Source organism: Oncorhynchus keta, chromosome 34, assembly GCF_023373465.1.
Source record: "Oncorhynchus keta strain PuntledgeMale-10-30-2019 chromosome 34, Oket_V2, whole genome shotgun sequence".
NCBI classification, from domain to species: domain Eukaryota; kingdom Metazoa; phylum Chordata; class Actinopteri; order Salmoniformes; family Salmonidae; genus Oncorhynchus; species Oncorhynchus keta.
The window spans coordinates 54,441,602-54,461,014 of NC_068454.1; the positions used below are offsets into that span (position 1 = coordinate 54,441,602).

Genomic DNA, 19,413 nt, shown 5'->3' on the forward strand with positions numbered 1-19,413 from the left:
ATAAAATAATAAACAGTATGTTTTCGTAACTCCAGAACTTTATCAGCAGAGAACAATTAAAAGTATACGCCCTGCAATAAAAACTTGTGAAATGTAAATGTCACAAAGAATGTTGACAACAAATGTGCAGAGGTAACGGATGTGGTGCAGGATTCTTTAAAAAAATATTATACAATGTTGATTTTGGGGTCAGTAACTCCCAACACCAAAAATGTGATAAGTTTGGTAGTGTGCGTGTTAACCCTCTTTCAAAGATTGTTAGAAATGTTTTCTCTTTGGTGGCAGGTTCAGATGATAGACACTCAGTAAAATGCATCTACTGTGAGCATGCTCAAGTTTTAATGAAGAAGCCTCAAATCAAATAATTTTAGGAAATGTTCAGGAGAATAATTATCTGGCCTTAATTGAATAGAGGAGGGGGGTTGAGATAGAAGGTAGAGGGGTGCTCGTTCTCTGCACTCAAATCAACTCCCATCTAATCAAGCTCCAGGCCAACCAGGCCCATTAATTTGACAGCATAACAAAAGCTACCCTGCAGCCCCCCTCCTACTCTGCAGCCCCCCCTTCTGAAGTCAAACATCACAAGCCGCTGTCTGAAGCCGTCGTATGGTTGGCTAAGCTGTGCTACACACCCAGCCTTCCAACCATCAGGGAGGGCATAACCCTGCTACTCCACCCTACCTCACTTCCAGAGCCACCCAACTCCTCTACCCCTCTCCAGCCTCTGTAGCCCAGGACATTGGCTCCCTGACTGGATCCCTGTGAACCAAAGTGCAGCGAAGCCCTCCAGAGTCACGTGACATTCTGATACAGTAGTTATACACACACAGCACCATCCCACTGTTATTTTAACAGACAGACACATCAGCAACCTGCACAAGGTCGCTCCAGACCGTAGTGTATCAGCACGGCAACCTCACACACACACACATACTCTGTCAGAGGACCATCACATCGCGCTGTGGGAGTCAAACACCGGCAGCCAACATCCATCAACTGCATCCAACTCTGTCTGACTGAGAGGAAGCTTACAGAGTCAGGTAGGCGCTTCCTGTTAGGTGTTTCGGTCAGGTTAGGAAATGTGTAGGTCAAGAACTACTATAGTTGCGTTAGGTGTTGACTCCCATCATGCTACATTGCCATCTGAGGTTGAGGGATCACTGGTATAGGTATATAATGGGGGCGGTATATTTCCTGGTTGCTTATTGAGCTATAAAATCCTCACTTTTATTGTACTGTCTTCCTCTAGATTTGATTTGACCCATGACAATTACTTTTCAGGTGTGCATTACTATCATTTAACAAGTTCCCAGGGTAATTGGGATGGACTAACAGAAGCATATTTGACTTTGGAGGAGAAATGACGTAACAATTTGGATTGAGAGCTGCAACAAGTTAATCAGGTCTCTTCAAAGATAATTGAGGACCTTTCTATGTTTCTTACTTTACCGCGCTGCACTGTATGTATTTGCAGGTGCCCCAAACTAACCCCATCTTACCTAAGATGACCTACCTCATAGGATTTAAATGCCAATTCACATGAATTAAGTTGTATACCCCCTTTTCTAGCAATTAGTGGTACAGTGCAGTACATCCAATATGAAGTTTGGTGTTCTTTGGTTTTCCTTCTTCTAGCGAGTAGCCTGTGTGAAACTAACTTGACTGCACTTATTTACATGTATTATTTTTTACAGTCAACAACAATACGGAAACTTTACCAAGTGTCGCACAAGGAAGGAAAAGACGAATGGTCTCTCTGTCACCGTGATTATGGCTGGGGATTGGCTACAGCTATACAATACCAAACAAATTGAAATAGGGGGAATACAGTATGGATGATGTTATCGCTTTTCCTTGGAATTACATGGGGTAGTTGAAATACAATTGCCATTGCATTGCAATGGTCATGTAAAATGCAGATTAATGTACTTTCTCATCCGTCTTCATATCACTTTGTCCTTCTCTTGTATAACTGTCTGGGCTACTTCCAATGTGAGGTGAAGGAAGAAAAACGAAATCAGATGCTTTTAGCGCCATCTACTGGTCTACTGGCGATGTGCCGTATATTCAATAGCGTTTTAGTAGTACCATATGGCTGCGTAAGATTTTTGTTGATTTCTACTGAAGATTTATTGTGAATGGTTAAACAAAAAATGACTTAGTTTAATTACTTGTTTCATAAAACAAGTTTGCTACACTGATTTTTATAATTGTTTGTATTTTGCCAAAAGTGCACTTCACAGGCATTTCTTCACTGTGAAGTAACACATGTTCACTATAGGCTGCACACATCTGGTTTTCGGCACAAAAAAACCACACACAAAAAAACAAGTTGTAAGAGATTGAGGAAATACCTGCTATTTCTGTTAGGGGACAATGGAAGAACAATTAGGTAATAATCCTTTTTTTTCTCATTAGACTGGTTCATATGCTCCAGCTAGATAATGCAGTGTTGGGTCCAATTTCCAGAGCCCGACATTCATCTGAATCAGGAGACAATCGTTAAACCAAAGCAAACGAAAGCAAATGTTAGCTGACTTGAATCCCACTGTGAGAAAAGGTTTGAGGCACGATGTACTCCAAACAAAGCCTTGTCGACAACGTTCCAGATAAACGCGGCAGATGCCAGCTCAATTGGAAATGACCTTTGAATGTCAATCTCGCTATAATACTGTTTGGGATTGAACCCCAGACAAAATTGTGTTATGTCAAATGAACAATTAGAAAAAGATCAACAGCACAATATGATTGTGACAACATTATATAGGCACCACACTAGAGGGTAATATATGCCATTTAGCAGACGCTTTTATCCAAAGCGACTTACAGTCATGTGTGCATACATTCTACGTATGGGTGGTCCCGGGGATCGAACCCACTACCCTGGCGTTACAAGCGCCATGCTCTACCAACTGAGCTACAGAAGGACCACGTAGAACATAGAGATAAACACAACGGATCAATCTCTATGGGGTAGACACGTTTAATGACTCTCCAAGGACTCGAAGGCTGTTGGAGAGAACATGGGACAGGAAGAAGATTGGGCAAACAAGTAAATCCTGCCTTTTCATGTGTTTTGGGTGTGTTGTATCGACATTACAGATACACAAAGTGGTCAAAGTAGCATATACTGCATTTCCTTTGAGTAGGTTACTCAGGGGCAAAGTAACAACCTGTTTCATCATCACCCCTTTAGGTCACTGTAACATTCTCCTAAAACCAATCTGGAGTAGTCAGAACAGCCCTCCAACAATCAATTATAAATACACAGCTTCTTATGACTAGTGTGTAGTAGTAGTAGTGTAGTAGTGTGTAGTAGTGTACCAGGCAGCTGCCTCTCTCGCTCTCTCCCCTCTCTCTCTCTCTCTCTCTCTCTCTCTCTCTCTCTCTCTTTCTCTCACGCTACAGCCAACATTTTCTGCTCAGTGGGGGCAGAGCCAAGGTCATATTTCCTAGGGGTGAAGGCGAGGGGGAGGGTACAGTAATTGTCCCCCCCCCCTCTCTAGTGCTCTTGGGGCCGCAGGGAGGCAGAGCGACAGGGCACATGGACAAATCATTTTCGAAAGAGACTCCTTTCAAACCCGGGGGATTAGAGTGTCATAGAGATGAGGAGCCTGCGCACTGCCTGTTCTGTCAGTTGAATGGGAGACACAGAAGTCACGTGAGTGTGTGTGTGTTCGTGTATGTGAGAGTGTGTGTAAGAGAGATAAAGACGGGGGGAGGGAATATGAACTGAATGGGCACACATGCTGGCTGATGTAATAAAACAATGCTCTGATCACAACGGAGTGAGAAGTTACCCAAGAGAGAAGGAGATATAATAGGCAGTCCCACTCCATCACAAGGTAAGATCATGATTGGAAAGTAATTCCACAAGCCTCTGTAAGTCCATCTGCTCCACACTGAAGCTGAGCCAGTTTGTTAATTAGGCAACATGGGTTGTGGAAATAGTCTAACCAGTGGTATTATTGCTTTGACTATTTCCTCATCACTCACATCCCATGTTGCCTATTTATCAAAATGTCTCAGCTACAGGGTGGAACAGATGGACTTAAAAGAGGCTTGTGGAATGGTGATCTCTTCCGTGTAGGATGGATTCAAGATGAAGAAGAACCAGGACGAGAGGAACTAGGGTTGAGTTCCTGTGAGCATACAGTAGTTCTGTAAACTCTAAGTTTATGTGTGTGTGTGTGTGTATCGGTATGTATGTAAATAAAAACAGTGTTTCTCTCCATACACTGAGTGAGGTGACTCATCAACTATTGAGTTACAGACGTTGAATTACATGGCACTATGAATCCGCAGAAGTCACCGTAACACCCTCTTACCATGGTGTACTTCCACAGAAAAGGATGATGTGTAGGTTCAGCCTGTCTGTATGGGCTGTTCTGAGACCAGTGGGTTTGTGTGTGAAAGGTCAGGTACTCTGTGCCAGACTCAACATTCAGGGAGGACGGGGGAGGGAAGGCTGCTGAGTCTGAGTCTTATGGTCACATACTGTGTAGCAGACAGGCTAGCTTTTGTAACCAATGACAACATGTGTGACCCCACCAACATTTACATGTAGGTTAACCTTGAGGAGAACCAAAGAAACTATGGAAATGTGTTCATATAATGTTGTCAATGTGCTGGTGTTGCAGAGCTGAGAATAGGGATTTTAGCAGCACATTGATTTAGTTCTGTGTTATTGTACAAGGAATAGTGTGCTTTTCAACACCCCAACATGCCTTTCAACACCCCAACAAATTTCACTTCATGTTGTTCACTAGTTTGCTCCAAATGGGGGAGGGCTGGTAGGGTTGGAGGGTAATAAAGGAAATAAAGATACAGTATGTATATATGTATATATTTATATGTGTATGTGTGTGTATGTATATATATATACATATATATATGCACAAAAAAAATGTGGGATTGGAAGTGATGCAGACAATTACATTGATGGAAGCTACAATGTATTTGCAATATTAAAGCTGATCTACACCCTAAACATTTTTTTTTAAATATAAAAAATAATATATCAGTACATGATCAGTATTATGGCAATGTATGTTGTTGCTTTTTAATAATGTGCATTGTTCATGTGTTTCAGGTCCTTTATGCAAGTTGTTTACTGGCTGTGCCCCTGCCCTTCACCATGACTCTCCTAACCCACGTGCTGGCATGCCTTTTTGGCATGGGCTCCTGGGTGGCCATCAACGGGATGTGGGTGGAGCTGCCCCTCATCGTGCCAGAAATCCCAGAGGGTTGGTACCTGCCCTCTTACCTCACTGTGCTCATCCAGATGGCCAATGCGGGGCCCCTTTTCGTCACCCTCATGCATCGCTTCCGCCCGGGCAAGCTGGACGAGCGACCCGTCATCTACTCCATAGTGGGCCTGGGCGTGGTCGCCACCTTCCTCCTGGCCTTCTTCTGGAAGCACACGGTGCCCTTAGCGGGCGCTACGCATAGTGTCCCCCTTCTAGTGCTCTGTTTCCTAATCTCTGTGGTGGACTGCACCTCCTCGGTCACCTTCCTGCCCTTCATGATGCGCCTCGGTCCCCAGTACCTCACTACGTACTTTGTAGGGGAGGGCGTTAGTGGCTTGGTGCCTGCCGTAGTGGCTCTGGTGCAGGGGGTGGGGGTGGTTCACTGTCGGAATGCTACAGTGGCTAGCCTAGCCAATGGGACCTTAGGGGTTAACGCCACTGTAGGGGCCAGTGGAGAGCTCCAGGCTCAATACCAGCCCGCTAACTTCTCGGCCCAGGTCTTCTTCCTCTTCCTCAGTGCCATGATGGTGGTGTGTCTGGCCGCCTTCCTCCTGCTCAACCACCACCCGGCCGTGGCCAGGGAGAGGAAGTGCGAGCTATACTTCAATGGAGGCCTGGCAGAGGAGAAGAGTGACCAAGCCCTGTCCCTGTCTCACAGACCTCAAGAGGAGAAGGCCATGATCAGTTCTCCGGATAGCCACCGGAGAGCCCGGCGGAGCTCCTTCGGGACGGGCTTCTACAGTGGGCCGGAGCTGGCGTTCATCTTTGTGGTTCTGGCTTGGGTCAATGCCCTGACCAATGCAGTGCTGCCCTCAGTGCAGTCTTACTCCTGTCTGCCCTACGGGAACCAGGCCTACCATCTGGCGGCCACCATGGCAGCCGTGGCCAACCCCGTGGCCTGCTTCATTGCCATGTTCCTGCCCTTAAGGTAAGCCCGACATTGGATTAGCATAACCGACTGATGAATAATTTGCTGAACACAGAATCTCAGAGCTATGCAGTCACCAGTGAAGGCTGTTGAAGGTAGACATGGGGAGGATTCATTGTAATGGCTGGAATAGAATGACTGGCAGTCACTGAATCAAGTTGATTTCTATAAGAAAATACAGAATAAACAGTATTAAATAACATTGCACTGTCTCATCCTAAAACATGCAATACTTCAGTGGATAATTTACACAATCCAAACGCCTTGAATTTTCCAACCCACTTCCTCAACTGACCGTGTAGCTCTTCCTTGTTCTTTTTTAGGTCGTTGGTGCTGATTGGGCTTCTGACAATAGTTGGGACAGGGTTTGGTACTTACATCATGGCCATGGCTGCACTGAGCCCCTGTCCTCTACTGGTCCACAGCGTCTCAGGCACCGCACTCATAGTAAGGCTCTTTCTGTTATTACGTCATGGAATAGAGAAAATACATGTGTTACGTTGCAAGATTGCTGATATGATCTGAACACAACATGACTTCAATTTGATTTCATTGGGCCATTGAAAACGACGTGTTTCTGAGTGAAAATGGGATGTTTGAGGTCAAACAAAGGCTTCCTAAACGACAGTAAACATTCAAACTCATGTCCATGTTGTTCAATATGCAGTTACAACGGCCAGGTCGCAGTTGTAAATGAGAACTTGTTCTCAACTGGCCTATCTGGTTAAATAAAGGTGATTTTTTAAAATGTTTAAATGATGATCCTCTAATGTACTGTGAATATAAACACAATTCTAATTTCTATTTTGTTTGTAATGTCTATCTACTCTCTGTTGTAGGTCATAGCCTGGATGTTGTTTGTCCTGACCCTCTCCTATGTGAAGGTGATCATTGGGGTGATCCTTCGGGATGAGGGTCACAGCGCCCTCGTCTGGTGTGGAGCAGTAGTGCAACTTGGCTCCATGCTGGGTGCCCTGTCCATGTTTCCCTTGGTCAGTGTCTATGGACTCTTCAAATCAGGGGACCCTTGTAACACCAAGTGCACAAAGTAGGGATCAATACGTGGCTTACTGTTGAAACTCACTGTAGAAAACAAAAATGGTTGACACTGGAAATATATCTTTCATCATGTGAGTTTGCCTCTTTAAACTGATTTTGAGGTATCTCGTCTGTTGCGTAAGCAATGAAATATCTTCCTATGGTTGCGGAAGGATCTCTTTGAAGCACATCCTCAGATTAGGAACTAAATGGTACCAAATCGCTTGTGTTTATTTACTGTTGAATTAAGTTTCAAAACGTTTTGCCTCAGATGTAGGGCCTTAATTTGATCATCCTGTTCCAACATAGATTTTTCTGCAATGCAGGAACTTAAAAGGTTTAAAAGGTTTAAAAGGCTTCTGAAGTTTGCAATTTCCACTTTGACATTTCAGACTTAATTTTCCCTTGCGAAAAAAATATCATCCCCTACAAAAATGCCCATGAATTATAATCCAAATAATAATTCAAATTGCTTGTTGTTGCAGGATTATTTTCCTGCTGTAGCAAACTGGCTCAAATGAAGATACGAAATCTATACAGTGTGCCCTAATGAATACGACTCAGTTTGCCTATATTGAAGTAAACACCATGGGAGGCCAGTGTATTGATGTCTCAGACTAGACTTTTATTGTTACAAAGGCCACAAAGATGATCAAATTTTATTGCTAAGCTTTTTACAAAGGTTAAAGAAGATTAATGCCTTTTTTTTTGCTTGAAGGGTAATTAAGTATAGTGATATAATAGTGATGATTGGAATATGTTACTGGGACAAAACAGTGTCTTAATTTTTGAGTTTCTAGTACTGCAAATGTCAACAAAAAGATAATTTATGTTTATTCTTTACCAGTCTATAATTTATGGGAGTTTTTCAAAACCAACGTTTGTGTTACATTATTTGTATACGACCTTACTGCAGTTATAATGCAATGTACTGTAATTATGTATGGCTCATGTCAATTCAAATGTATACTTATGTACATGTTTTGTATTTCTGTACTAATTGCTGACCTCATTATCAACTTTCTGTGGTTTATTTATCACCAGGATGGATATAAAGCATCACTGTAATCCTAATCATACTTACAGTTGAAGTCGGAAAGTTTACATACACCTTAGCCAAAAACATTTAAACTCAGTTTTCACAATTCCTGACATCTAATCCTAGTAAAAATTCCCTGTCTTAGGTCAGTTAGGATCTTTATTAGTTAGGAACTTTATTTTAAGAATGTGAAATGTCATATTAATAGTAGAGAGAATGATTTATTTCAGCTTTTATTTCTTTCATCATATTCCCAGTGGGTCAGAAGTTTACAATAACTCAATTAGTATTTGGTAGCATTGCCTTTAAATTGTTTAACTTGGGTCAAATGTTTTGGGTAGCCTTCCACAAGCTTCCCACAATAAGTTGGGAGAATTTTGGCCCATTCCTCCTGACAGAGCTGGTGTAACGGACACAGGTTTGTAAGGCCTTCTTGCTCGCACACGCCTTTTCAGTTCTGCCCACAAATTTTCTATAGGATTGAGGTCAGGACTTTGCGATGGCCACTCCAATACCTGGACCCATTTGCAACCAAGCTTTGACTTCTTGACTGATGTCTTGAGATGTTGCTTTAATATATCCACATAATGTTCCTACTTCATGATGCATTCTATTTTGTGAAATGCACCAGTCCCTCCTGCAGCAAAGCACCCCCACAACATGATGCTGTCACCCCCTTGCTTCACGGTTGGGATGGTGTTCTTCGACTTGCAAGCCTCCCCCTTTTTCCTCCAAGCATAACAATGGTCATTATGGCCAAACAGTTCTATTTTTGTTTCATCAGACCAGAGGACATTTCTCCAAAAAGTATGATCTTTGTCCCCATGTGCACTTGCAAACCGTAGTCTGGCTTTTTGATGGCGGTTTTGGAGCAGTTACTTCTTCCTTGCTGAGCAGCCTTTCAGGTTATGTTGATATAGGACTTGTTTAACTCTGGATATAGATACTTTTGTACCTGTTTCCTCCAGCATCTTCACAAGGTCCTTTGCTGTTGTTCTGGGATTGATTTGCACTTTTCACATCAAATTACATTAATCTCTAGGATACAGAACACATCTCCTTCCTGAGCAGTATGACGGCTGCGTGGTCCCATGGTGTTTATACTTGAGTACTATTGTTTGTACAGATGAACATGGTACCTTCAGGCGTTTGGAAATTGCTCCCAAGGATGAAAGACTTGTGGAGGTCCACAGTTTTGGCTGATTTCTTTTGATTTTCCCATGATGTCAAGCAAAGGGGCACTGAGTTTGAAGGTAGGCCTTGAAATACATCCACAGGTACACCTCCAATTGACTCAAATGATGTCAATTTGCCTATCAGAAGCTTCTGAAGCCATGATATCCTTTTCTGGAATTTTCCAAGCTGTTTAAAGGCACAGTCAACTTAGTGTATATAAACTTCTGACCAACTGGAATTGTGATACAGTGAGTTGTAAGTGAAACAATTTGTTTGTAAACAATTGTTGGAAAAGTGACTTGTGTCGTGCACAAAGTAGATGTCCTAACCAACTTGACAAAACTCTAGCTTGTTATCAAGAAATTTGTGGAGTGGTTGAAAAATGAGTTTTAATGACTCCAACCTATGTGTATGTAAACTTCCGACTTCAACTGTAGATACTTTGACCAGTAGATGTCAGGCTAAGGTAATGGTAACACAAACTGAGAGTGAGATGCGAGACCTGAACAGAGCAGGGGTCCACATCCTGGAATTACAGCTCAGACCTATGGATATCACATACGCCTTCAATCTGCCAGCAAGATCTAATGGGAACATATATAGCTATGAATACAACTTTTTTTTTAAATAAGTTGTCCTAACCGACTTGCCAAAACTATCGTTTGTTAACAAGAAATTTGTGGAGTTTTAATGACTTCAACCTAAGTGTATGAAAACTTCTGACTTCAACTGTACCATGAAAATAGCCCTTTCATAATAAGCCATATTCAAGATAATTGTATAAATATCACTATATCACATTGATAACGATGAAGGATAATTGTCTATATATTCTGATCCTAATTTCTGGAGATATATATATATTTCCGGAGACCATACTTCTGTTCTTTTCTACATGACTCATTTTCTATTTGCCCTTCCTTCTGCTTTTTGAATGCATCTTGAAATTGCTCAAAGTACCGTAGGAGTTGTGCATGTCTCTTGGGTATTGCCCCATGCCGCTAGAGTCACGTCTCGATCATTTTCCGAATCCCACCCACTCACAGTAACTTAGTGAGAGTGAGAGTGGGTGCAGGTGTGTGCTTTTTTTTCTCTACAGGCCCTAAAGATAGAGAGCACTGAGGAACCAAGTCATTGCCTGATTCAGACCCCAGCGGCCCCCAAGGATCCCCAATGGACATCTGGGTTCATCATCTCCTGTTGTCTCATACCATACATATGCTAATATGTCTCTTTGTGGCTTTAGTGGTTTAAGTGTGCAGGGGCCCATCAATAACAGAGGTTAGATAACTTTAGGTGCTAAGTAATATATGAAGTGATTCATTTTATTTATCCACTATTTGTCGAGAGAGAGCCCTGGCAAATTAGGATGCTTTTTCTGTGAACGCTATTGCTTCTGTGAATGCCATTGCTTCTAGGAATGCTATTCCTTCTGTGAATGTACAAACTGTAATGCAGGTGGACTGTCTGACCTACTTGAAGGTGGGTGCTTTGGTATAACCGTCATTGGAGTAGCAGTGGCCATCTCTCTCGTCATTGGAGTAGCAGTGGCCATCTCTCTCGTCATTGGAGTAGCAGTGGCCATCTCTCTCGTCATTGGAGTAGCAGTGGCCATCTCTCTCGTCATTGGAGTAGCAGTGGCCATCTCTCTCGTCATTGGAGTAGCAGTGGCCATCTCTCTCGTCATTGGAGTAGCAGTGGCCATCTCTCTCGTCATTGGAGTAGCAGTGGCCATCTCTCTAGTCATTGGAGTAGCAGTGGCCATCTCTCTCTCTCTCTCTCTCTCTCTCTCTCTCTCTCTCTTTCTCTCTCTCCTATTGTCTCTCGAACCAATTCTCTCATTCAGTCGCCTACTCTTGACCCAAATCTCACACTGTCAGTTTCCCTCTATTGGCTCCCATTGATTATGCGTACAGCATACATTGTGATCCTAATTTCAATTGAATACATATGAGGGGAAATCCTAGCTCCCACTGCTCTTTAATGGGCCGACGTGGGATAGGAGAATGCTGAGAATGATTGAATTTTGTGTTAAGGCCAGGGACAATCAGGTCTCGCCTGGCGTTATGCAATCGACCATACTCCCCTCCTTACGCCACGTCTGGTAAAAGCCTGAGAGGGAGGACTGGAAAGCCAAAAAGGGATTTCCAAAAAGGGACGAGACCAAAAAGGGATTTCTCTAAATGATTCAAGACAATATTAAAGGAATGCTGAGCGATCAGAGGAGCCAAATGAGATTTGATTCACCTCCAGACTCTGGAGGCGACTGACTTTTAATATTGCTAAATTCTTCTTCTTCTTTTTTTTTTAACACTGTGATGCTTGACATACTATATTTCCCGACGGAGGGAAACATATGGTTCTTATGGGAATCCTGCTATGCACAATTATTTATATGATTATGTCATGTCTGTTTTCGTTCTACTCCTTCCACCTGCTTGGCTGCGTTTGAAAGTCTTATGGGCAAAGGTTGGCTTACTCCCAGGCATTAACATTACCACTTTGTCCAAACTCATCAAAAACACTTTGAGTGCAACTTCATAGTATCATTTTGGGCCCTTTGTGGAAGGCCAGAGACTTTTGTTTTCCATTTAGCCCATTACACAGTTGTCTTGACCTTGGCTCCTCTTTTTGTGCAACAATGTACACGGTCATCAAAAGTTAAAAGCAACACAAAGCAAAGGCTTTTATGATAAAACATTCATATGGGCTATATTAAATAACAATCTTTGGAGATGACAGGGTTGCCTTGCGGTTAAGTGCAGTATGGGTTTACAAAGTAGATGGCTACTTCTAATGTCATCTTTCTCCCACCCCTTATCGACCAATTGTAGCTGACAGACACTCTACCCTACGTACGTCAGGAGTGTACTATCAGAGTGTACTAAACTTAGCAAAAAAAGAAACGTCCTCTCACTGTCATCTGCGTTTATTTTCCGCAAACATTACATGTGTAAATATTTGCATGAACGTAACAAGATTCAACAACTGAGACATCAACTGAACAAGTTCCACTGACATGTGACTAACAGAAATTTAATAATGTGTCTCTGAACAAAGGGGGGTCAAAATCAAAAGCTCTTCAACCAAGGCACCTGCAAGTTCCCGGACATTTCTGGGGGGAATGGCCCTGGCCCTCACCTCCGATCCAACAGGTCCCAGACGTGCTCAATGGGATTGAGATCCGGGCTCTTCGCTGGCCATGGCAGAACACTGACATTCTTGTCTTGCAGGAAATCACGCACAGAACGAGCAGTATGGCTGGTGGCATTGTCATGTCACAACAAGCCTGCAGGAAGGGTACCACATGAGGGAGGAGGATGTCAACCCTGTAACGCACAGCATTGAGATTGCCTGCAATGACAACAAGTTCAGTCCGATGATGTTGTGACACACCGCAGCCCATTACAGACCCTCCACCTCCAAATCTATCCCGCTCCAGAGTACAGGCCTCGGTGTAACGTTCATTCCTTCCACGATAAACGCAAATCCGACCATGACCCCTGGTGAGACAAAACCGCAACTTGTCAGTGAAGAGCACTTTTTGCCAGTCCTGTCTGGTCCAGCGACGGTGGGTTTGTGCCCATAGGCGACGTTGTCTCTGCTGATGACTGGTGAGGACCTGCCTTACTACAACAGGCCTACAAGCCTGTCCAGCCACTCTCAGCCTATTGCGGACAGTCTGATGGAGGGATTGTGCGTTCCTGGTGTAACTCAGGCAGTTGTTTTTTCATTATTTATTATTATTTTTACCCCCTTTTTTCTCCCCAGTTTCGTAGTATCCAATTGGTAGTAGTTACAGTCTTGTCTCATCGCTGCAACTCCCGTACGGACTCCGGAGAGGCGAAGGTCGAGAGCCATGCGTCCCCCGAAACACAACCCAACCAAGCCGCACTGCTTCTTGACATAATACACATCCAACCCGGAAGCCAGACACACCAATGTATCGGAGGAAACACCGTGCACCTGGTGGTGGCACAGCTAGTACTGTGATGCAGTGCCTTAGACCACTGCACCACCCGGGAGGCCAACTCGGGCAGTTGTTGTTGCCATCCTGTACCTGTCCCACAGGTGTGATGTTCGGATGTACCAATCCTGTCTGCCACTGTGAGGACAATCAGCTGTCTGTCCTGTCTCCCTGTAGTGCTGTCTTAGGTGTCTCACAGTACAGACATTTTAATTTACTGCCCTGGTCACATCTCCAGTCCTCATGCCTCCTTGCAGCACGTGCAGGGACCCTGGGCACCACACACACACACACCATTCACCAGCGTGCACAAACACACACACACACACACACACACACACACACACACACACACACACACACACACACACACACACACACACACACACACACACACACACACACACACACACACACACACACACACACACGTGTGCACAAACAGACACACACACAACCACACAACCGCACACACACACCATTTACACACATGCACAAACAGACACACAACCACACACACACACAAACCATTCACACGTGTGCCCAAACAGACACACACACACACACACAACCACACACACACACCATTCACACACGTGCACAAACAGACACACGCACACACACACACACAACCACACACACACATTCACACGCGTGCACAAACACACACACACACACACACACACACACACACACACACACACACACACACACACACACACACACACACACACACACACACACACACACACACACACACACACAACCACACACCATTCACATGCATGCACAAACAGACACACACACACACAACCACACACACACACGCGTGCACAAACAGACACACACACATACACACACACCATTCACATGCATGCACAAACAGACACACACACACTATTCACACGCATGCACAAACACACACACACACACACACACACACACACACACACACACACACACACACACACACACACACACACACACACACACACACACACACACACACACACACACACACACACACACACACACACACACACACACACACAGTCCCATCACAGAGAGTGCAGGCGCTTCTGTTAACATACTACTCAGCTGTTTTGAGAAATTCTGACTGTTTTCTGTGCTACAATACACACAGTAGGGACTATGAAACAGAATGTCTGAGCTGCGGACAGAGGAGGAAATACCTCGGTGTTTACTGGCTCTCTAAAACGCGGAAGCACTTCCTTGTGAGTCCTCTGCGAGTCGTCTGCTGAAGGCCAAGAAGCAGGGCATTCAAAACCGATTTGAGATGGATCACAAAATGTCTCATGTGAGGGGAATTACTGGATCCCAAATGGTATCAGGTGAGGAAAACCCTGTTGGACCACAGAATGGGAGGACAAGTGAACAGTTATTGATGGCAAAGGTTTGTAGTGATGGAAGACACTATTTTCTTAAGTGACCTAATTGTTTTGCTCTTTGTGATACATTTTTGTGAAGGTAAGACTAGGGGCTCTATTCAATCTGTATCGCGAAAGTTCAGCGCTACAGGGTGATTGTCATTTAAAGGCAAGTTCCCGTGTTTGCCGAGACTGCATAAACACTGTAAATGTGGGCTCAATCAGAAATGAACTTTACATTTCTATCGTTTCAGCGATACATATTGAATAGAGCCCGAGCCGTTCACTACGCATTTTATTTCCATGTCTAACAGGTGTCTTGCGCTAATCTGGCTATGTTGATTCTCTATATTCTCTAGCATCATCCACCTGTAGCACGCGCTCCAGCAGGTTTAACTCTCTGGTCACCCCCAAAACCAATTCTTTCTTTGGCCGCCTCTCCTTCCAGTTCTCTGCTGCCAATGTCTGGAACGAACTACAAAAATCTCTGAAACTGGAAACACTTATCTCCCTCACTAGCTTTAAGCACCAACTGTCAGAGCAGCTCACAGATTACTGCACCTGTACCATAGCCCACCTATAATTTAGCCCAAACAACTACCTCTTTCCCTACTGTATTTATTTTATTTATTTATTTTGCTCCTTTGCACCCCATTATTTTTATTTCTACTTTGCACATTCTTCCACTGCAAATCTACCATTCCAGTGTTTTACTTGTTACTGTATATTGTATTTACTTTGCCACCATGGCCTTTTTTTGCCTTTACCTCCCTTCTCACCTCATTTGCTCACATCGTATATAGACTTGTTTATACTGTATTATTGACTGTATGTTTGTTTTACTCCATGTGTAACTCTGTGTCGTTGTATGTGTCGAACTGCTTTGCTTTTTCTTGGCCAGGTCGCAATTGGAATTGAGAACTTGTTCTCAACTTGCCTACCTGCTTAAATAAAGGTGAAAACAAATGTATAAAAAATATGCTGAATAAGGCTGCGGCCGAGATTTGTCCGTGCAGAGCAATTTGGATTCATTAAAGATTGTTTTCTGGTGTGCTGTCCATCTCATTTACTGTATTCTGACAGTGACCCAGACTAAAACCTCCAATTGAGAAATCCTATAGTCTCCTCTCTGTCAGGAAGCCAATCCACCAGGGGTGTGCCAGCAGGTCACCCTGAGGTCATGCTGGGCATCCATTAGAGTGCTTATTTAGTGGATTACTCCTTTAAGAGGAGTGATCGGCCTGCTAAGGCAAATAATCATTACCCTTCCTCCCCGCCCCCACCCTGCTAACAATCAATACAGAGGGATCATTAAAATGAATAGCTGGACATTCCCCTTTCCTCCGGATCCTCATTGTGAAATCAGTGTCAGGGGGAAACGAAGATTGAGCTTAGAGAAGGCGTCTAAAAGCCTCCAGTGATTGACATGAAGTCCTCTAAATCCGAGAGCCCATAGCTGAGTGAGAGAGAGAGAGAGAGAGAGAGAGAGAGAGAGAGAGAGAGAGAGAGAGAGAGAGAGAGTGAGTAGAGAGAGAGAGAGTCTTAAGCACCCACCTGAACTCTGACTAGCCCCATTAAGAGCAGTCCACGTGTCTGCCGCTACTGTAAGGTCAACACAACTACATAGTGTATACAGAACTGCACGGTAGACAAGCTAATGTGCAAATGCAGGGTCGATGACGGTACAGTGTGTGTGAGTGTTTCAGCGTTTTTATCCGCATGAATTTAGAGCATTACAAATTAATCAGGGTAGCCTCGTGGTAGCATTGGACTAGTAACCGAAAGGTTGCAAGTTCAACCTTTCGGTTACTAGTTCAAATCCCCGAGCTGACAAGGTACAAATCTGTCATTCTGCCCCTGAACAGGCAGTTAACCCACTGTTCCTAGGCCGTCATTGAAAATAAGAATTTGTTCTTAACTGACTTGCCTCGTAAAATAAAGGTAAAATTTATTTTAAAAATCAGGAGGGGATATCAGAATTACATTTATTGTATAGATTGACACACTGAAACCTTATGATAATATCAATAAATTAACTCTTTCGATTCAAGTCTCCTCAAGCACAACGGTATGTCCGCGTCAGAATTGTATAAATCCTTGCATGACATTTCACGCATCGCAAGAGAGTTGAATGATTGCAGATGAAGAAAAGACATACACACGTTTTTTTTCCAGTCCATCTGGCTCTGTCTTTTTAAGAGTCTCTTAAAGTCTCTTTTAAAAAGGGATTTGTCTTTGCGACCGTACTGATGTGACCATGTCAGTGGGTCATTTGTTGGGCCTGTCACGTGTCCAGAGGGCCCATGCGGAGAGAGAGTGCACCTGTGGATACCCCCTCCCCACACACACACACACACACACACACACACACACACAGACACACACACACACACACACACACACACACACACACACACACACACACACACACACACACACACACACACACACACACACACACACACACACACACACACACACACACACACACACACACACACACACACACACACACACACACACACACGCAGTCCCTATCTACCCTCAGCCCCTCCTTCCCCACTCCCTATAAGGGGCAATATATTCATTCATCCTCTTCATGGGCAGTAGATGCTGATCAAAGACCAGCATTAATATCGCCACTATCATGCTAAATTTGCATAGCGACATACCCTTATGTCTCTAACTGTGATCATGGAACAAATATCCATGCAGTTGTCCCCTTTAACCAAAATAGAAAAACATCAAAAACATCTCTATTGCTTAGAATGACAGAATATCAAAGTCCAACTGTATGCATGGTCAAGCAATCATCTCTTAAAGCATTTCTTGAAGTCGCCCTCATGGTTCTCTCAACATGCCCTTCATAACAGAGGTAAGTTATATCCCGGATTTACGATCTGCAGATGGCTGGGCTGGAGGAGAGGAGAAGAGAGGGCATGAGCTGAACCACCGTTCCTAGCTATGCTATCACTTTATAAAAGCAGAAATCAAGGGCTGGGTGAGGAATACAATAAGAGAGGAAGCAGAGCCATAAATAACCTGTAAATCTACCCTCTGGAACTTCTAGGCAGTGCCCCGTGCCCCGGTGAAGGGGGCACGAGAGCCCCAGGAACCAAATGGCACGAGCTTGAATCATGACGATTTTCTTTTTTTCACTGACAAAGGAAGCACACGGAGTCAAGCCACGTAGGTGTGGTGAAATCTGTTGATTCATCAATAAATGCCGCACAACGTGAACACGATAGGACCGTTGCTATTAGTTTGTCAGTTCGATTCTTCTTCTAAATCAACTCCTCTAATAAAATGATAGCGATTTCAATGATTACTCAACTGTAGCTGGGTAGCTGTCTCCGGCAGAGGAAGATCTAGGTGAGAGCGGGCGCCAGGAAAAAGAGGCGTGACTGCATCTGTAAATAGAGGGGCTATTTTGGGACTGCCGTGGGTGTACAGGGGAGCACCGCCCAGACCTGCCCGCCTGACTTCTGTCACTGTGACGATGGGCCATTCCAAACTTTGCTGCTGGATGGAAAAAGTCTGGAGGACTGGCAGGTGGTACACAGGAGCGTGGTACAGCTCCCTTGGTGAGAAACACCATGCCACTCGCATAACCACCCACTCCACACATGCAATACCGTACCGGAGGCTATACACGTCCGTGCAAAGACACACACCTGACGGAAGTGCATGTTTGATCGAGTACAGCAGCTCGCCAGGTTCGTCAGGTCAGTCTGAATTAAGGTAAAGGCTTGAATCTTGGATCAAAGGCTTGAGTTGCATAAGAAGAAGAATGATGTCGAACATCGCCTGCCATTCGCAGTTCATTTATGTAACTACCTTTTTGCAACCCCCCCCCCCCCAAAAAAAAAGAACGGCCTACGTGAAAATTCAAAACTATTGTCCATATATTTGCATTGTATTTCACCATTTTGCTAATACATAGGCCATACATCTATACTACTGTATTGTGCCTCGTGAGAGACCTTGAAAAGAGAGAGAGAGAGAGAGAGAGAGAGAGAGAGAGAGAGAGAGAGAGAGAGAGAGAGAGATAAATAAATCACCAGAGTTTAAATGTCTGCATAAAGCCATGGTGAGATAATTGAATATAGCCCATTCACGTCAAGGTCCTGCTGTGTCCATGTCAAGCTTTATTAGGCATATGGGGACAGGTTGGAACCATCCAAGGTTTACATTGGTCAAAAATAGTATAACACAAAGCTGCTGAGTTATATAGAGAAAGTCTGAAGCTAAAGCATAGCCATATGGAGCATAAGGCGGATAAGTGAGGGAACGAGTTCAATGTGCTTAGAAAGATGCAATTGGTAAGTTATTTGATTCTGTGTCGCTGTATGGAAAATATTGTTTCAACGTTGAGGGTGAATTAGATATGTAAAAATGTTATGTCATTCCAGACAGTCGGAGGGATAAAACACCATATATGATTTCTGGTAATGATTTGTGCCGAAAGGGAAAGGATTTTTATAGCACACACATAAATTCAGGGACAATGCCATCTGGTAAAGACTGCAATATAAAACAGCTGGAGTATCACTGCATGTGTGTGTGTGTGTAAAATACTCAACGTAAAAATCAAACTAAAATCCTAATAACAGCAATGCACATGTCAG

General features: G+C 43.8%; 1 protein-coding gene across 2 annotated transcripts; it reads left to right on the plus strand.

The window, feature by feature from the left end:
- The first annotated feature begins 3,593 nt into the window (after positions 1-3,593).
- Positions 3,594-10,791, plus strand: LOC118367294 (riboflavin transporter 2). Of its 2 annotated transcripts, none has more exons than XM_035750612.2 (4): positions 3,594-3,845; positions 5,093-6,177; positions 6,501-6,624; positions 7,017-10,791. In XM_035750612.2, exons 2-4 carry the CDS (start codon positions 5,138-5,140, stop codon positions 7,227-7,229), a joined length of 1,377 nt encoding a protein of 458 aa, XP_035606505.1. In that variant the 5' UTR covers positions 3,594-3,845; positions 5,093-5,137; the 3' UTR covers positions 7,230-10,791. The 2 variants fall into 2 exon arrangements, with proteins under 2 accessions (XP_035606505.1, XP_035606506.1); XM_035750613.2 differs by lacking the exon at positions 3,594-3,845 and adding an exon at positions 4,028-4,144.
- Positions 10,792-19,413: the final 8,622 nt, after the last annotated feature.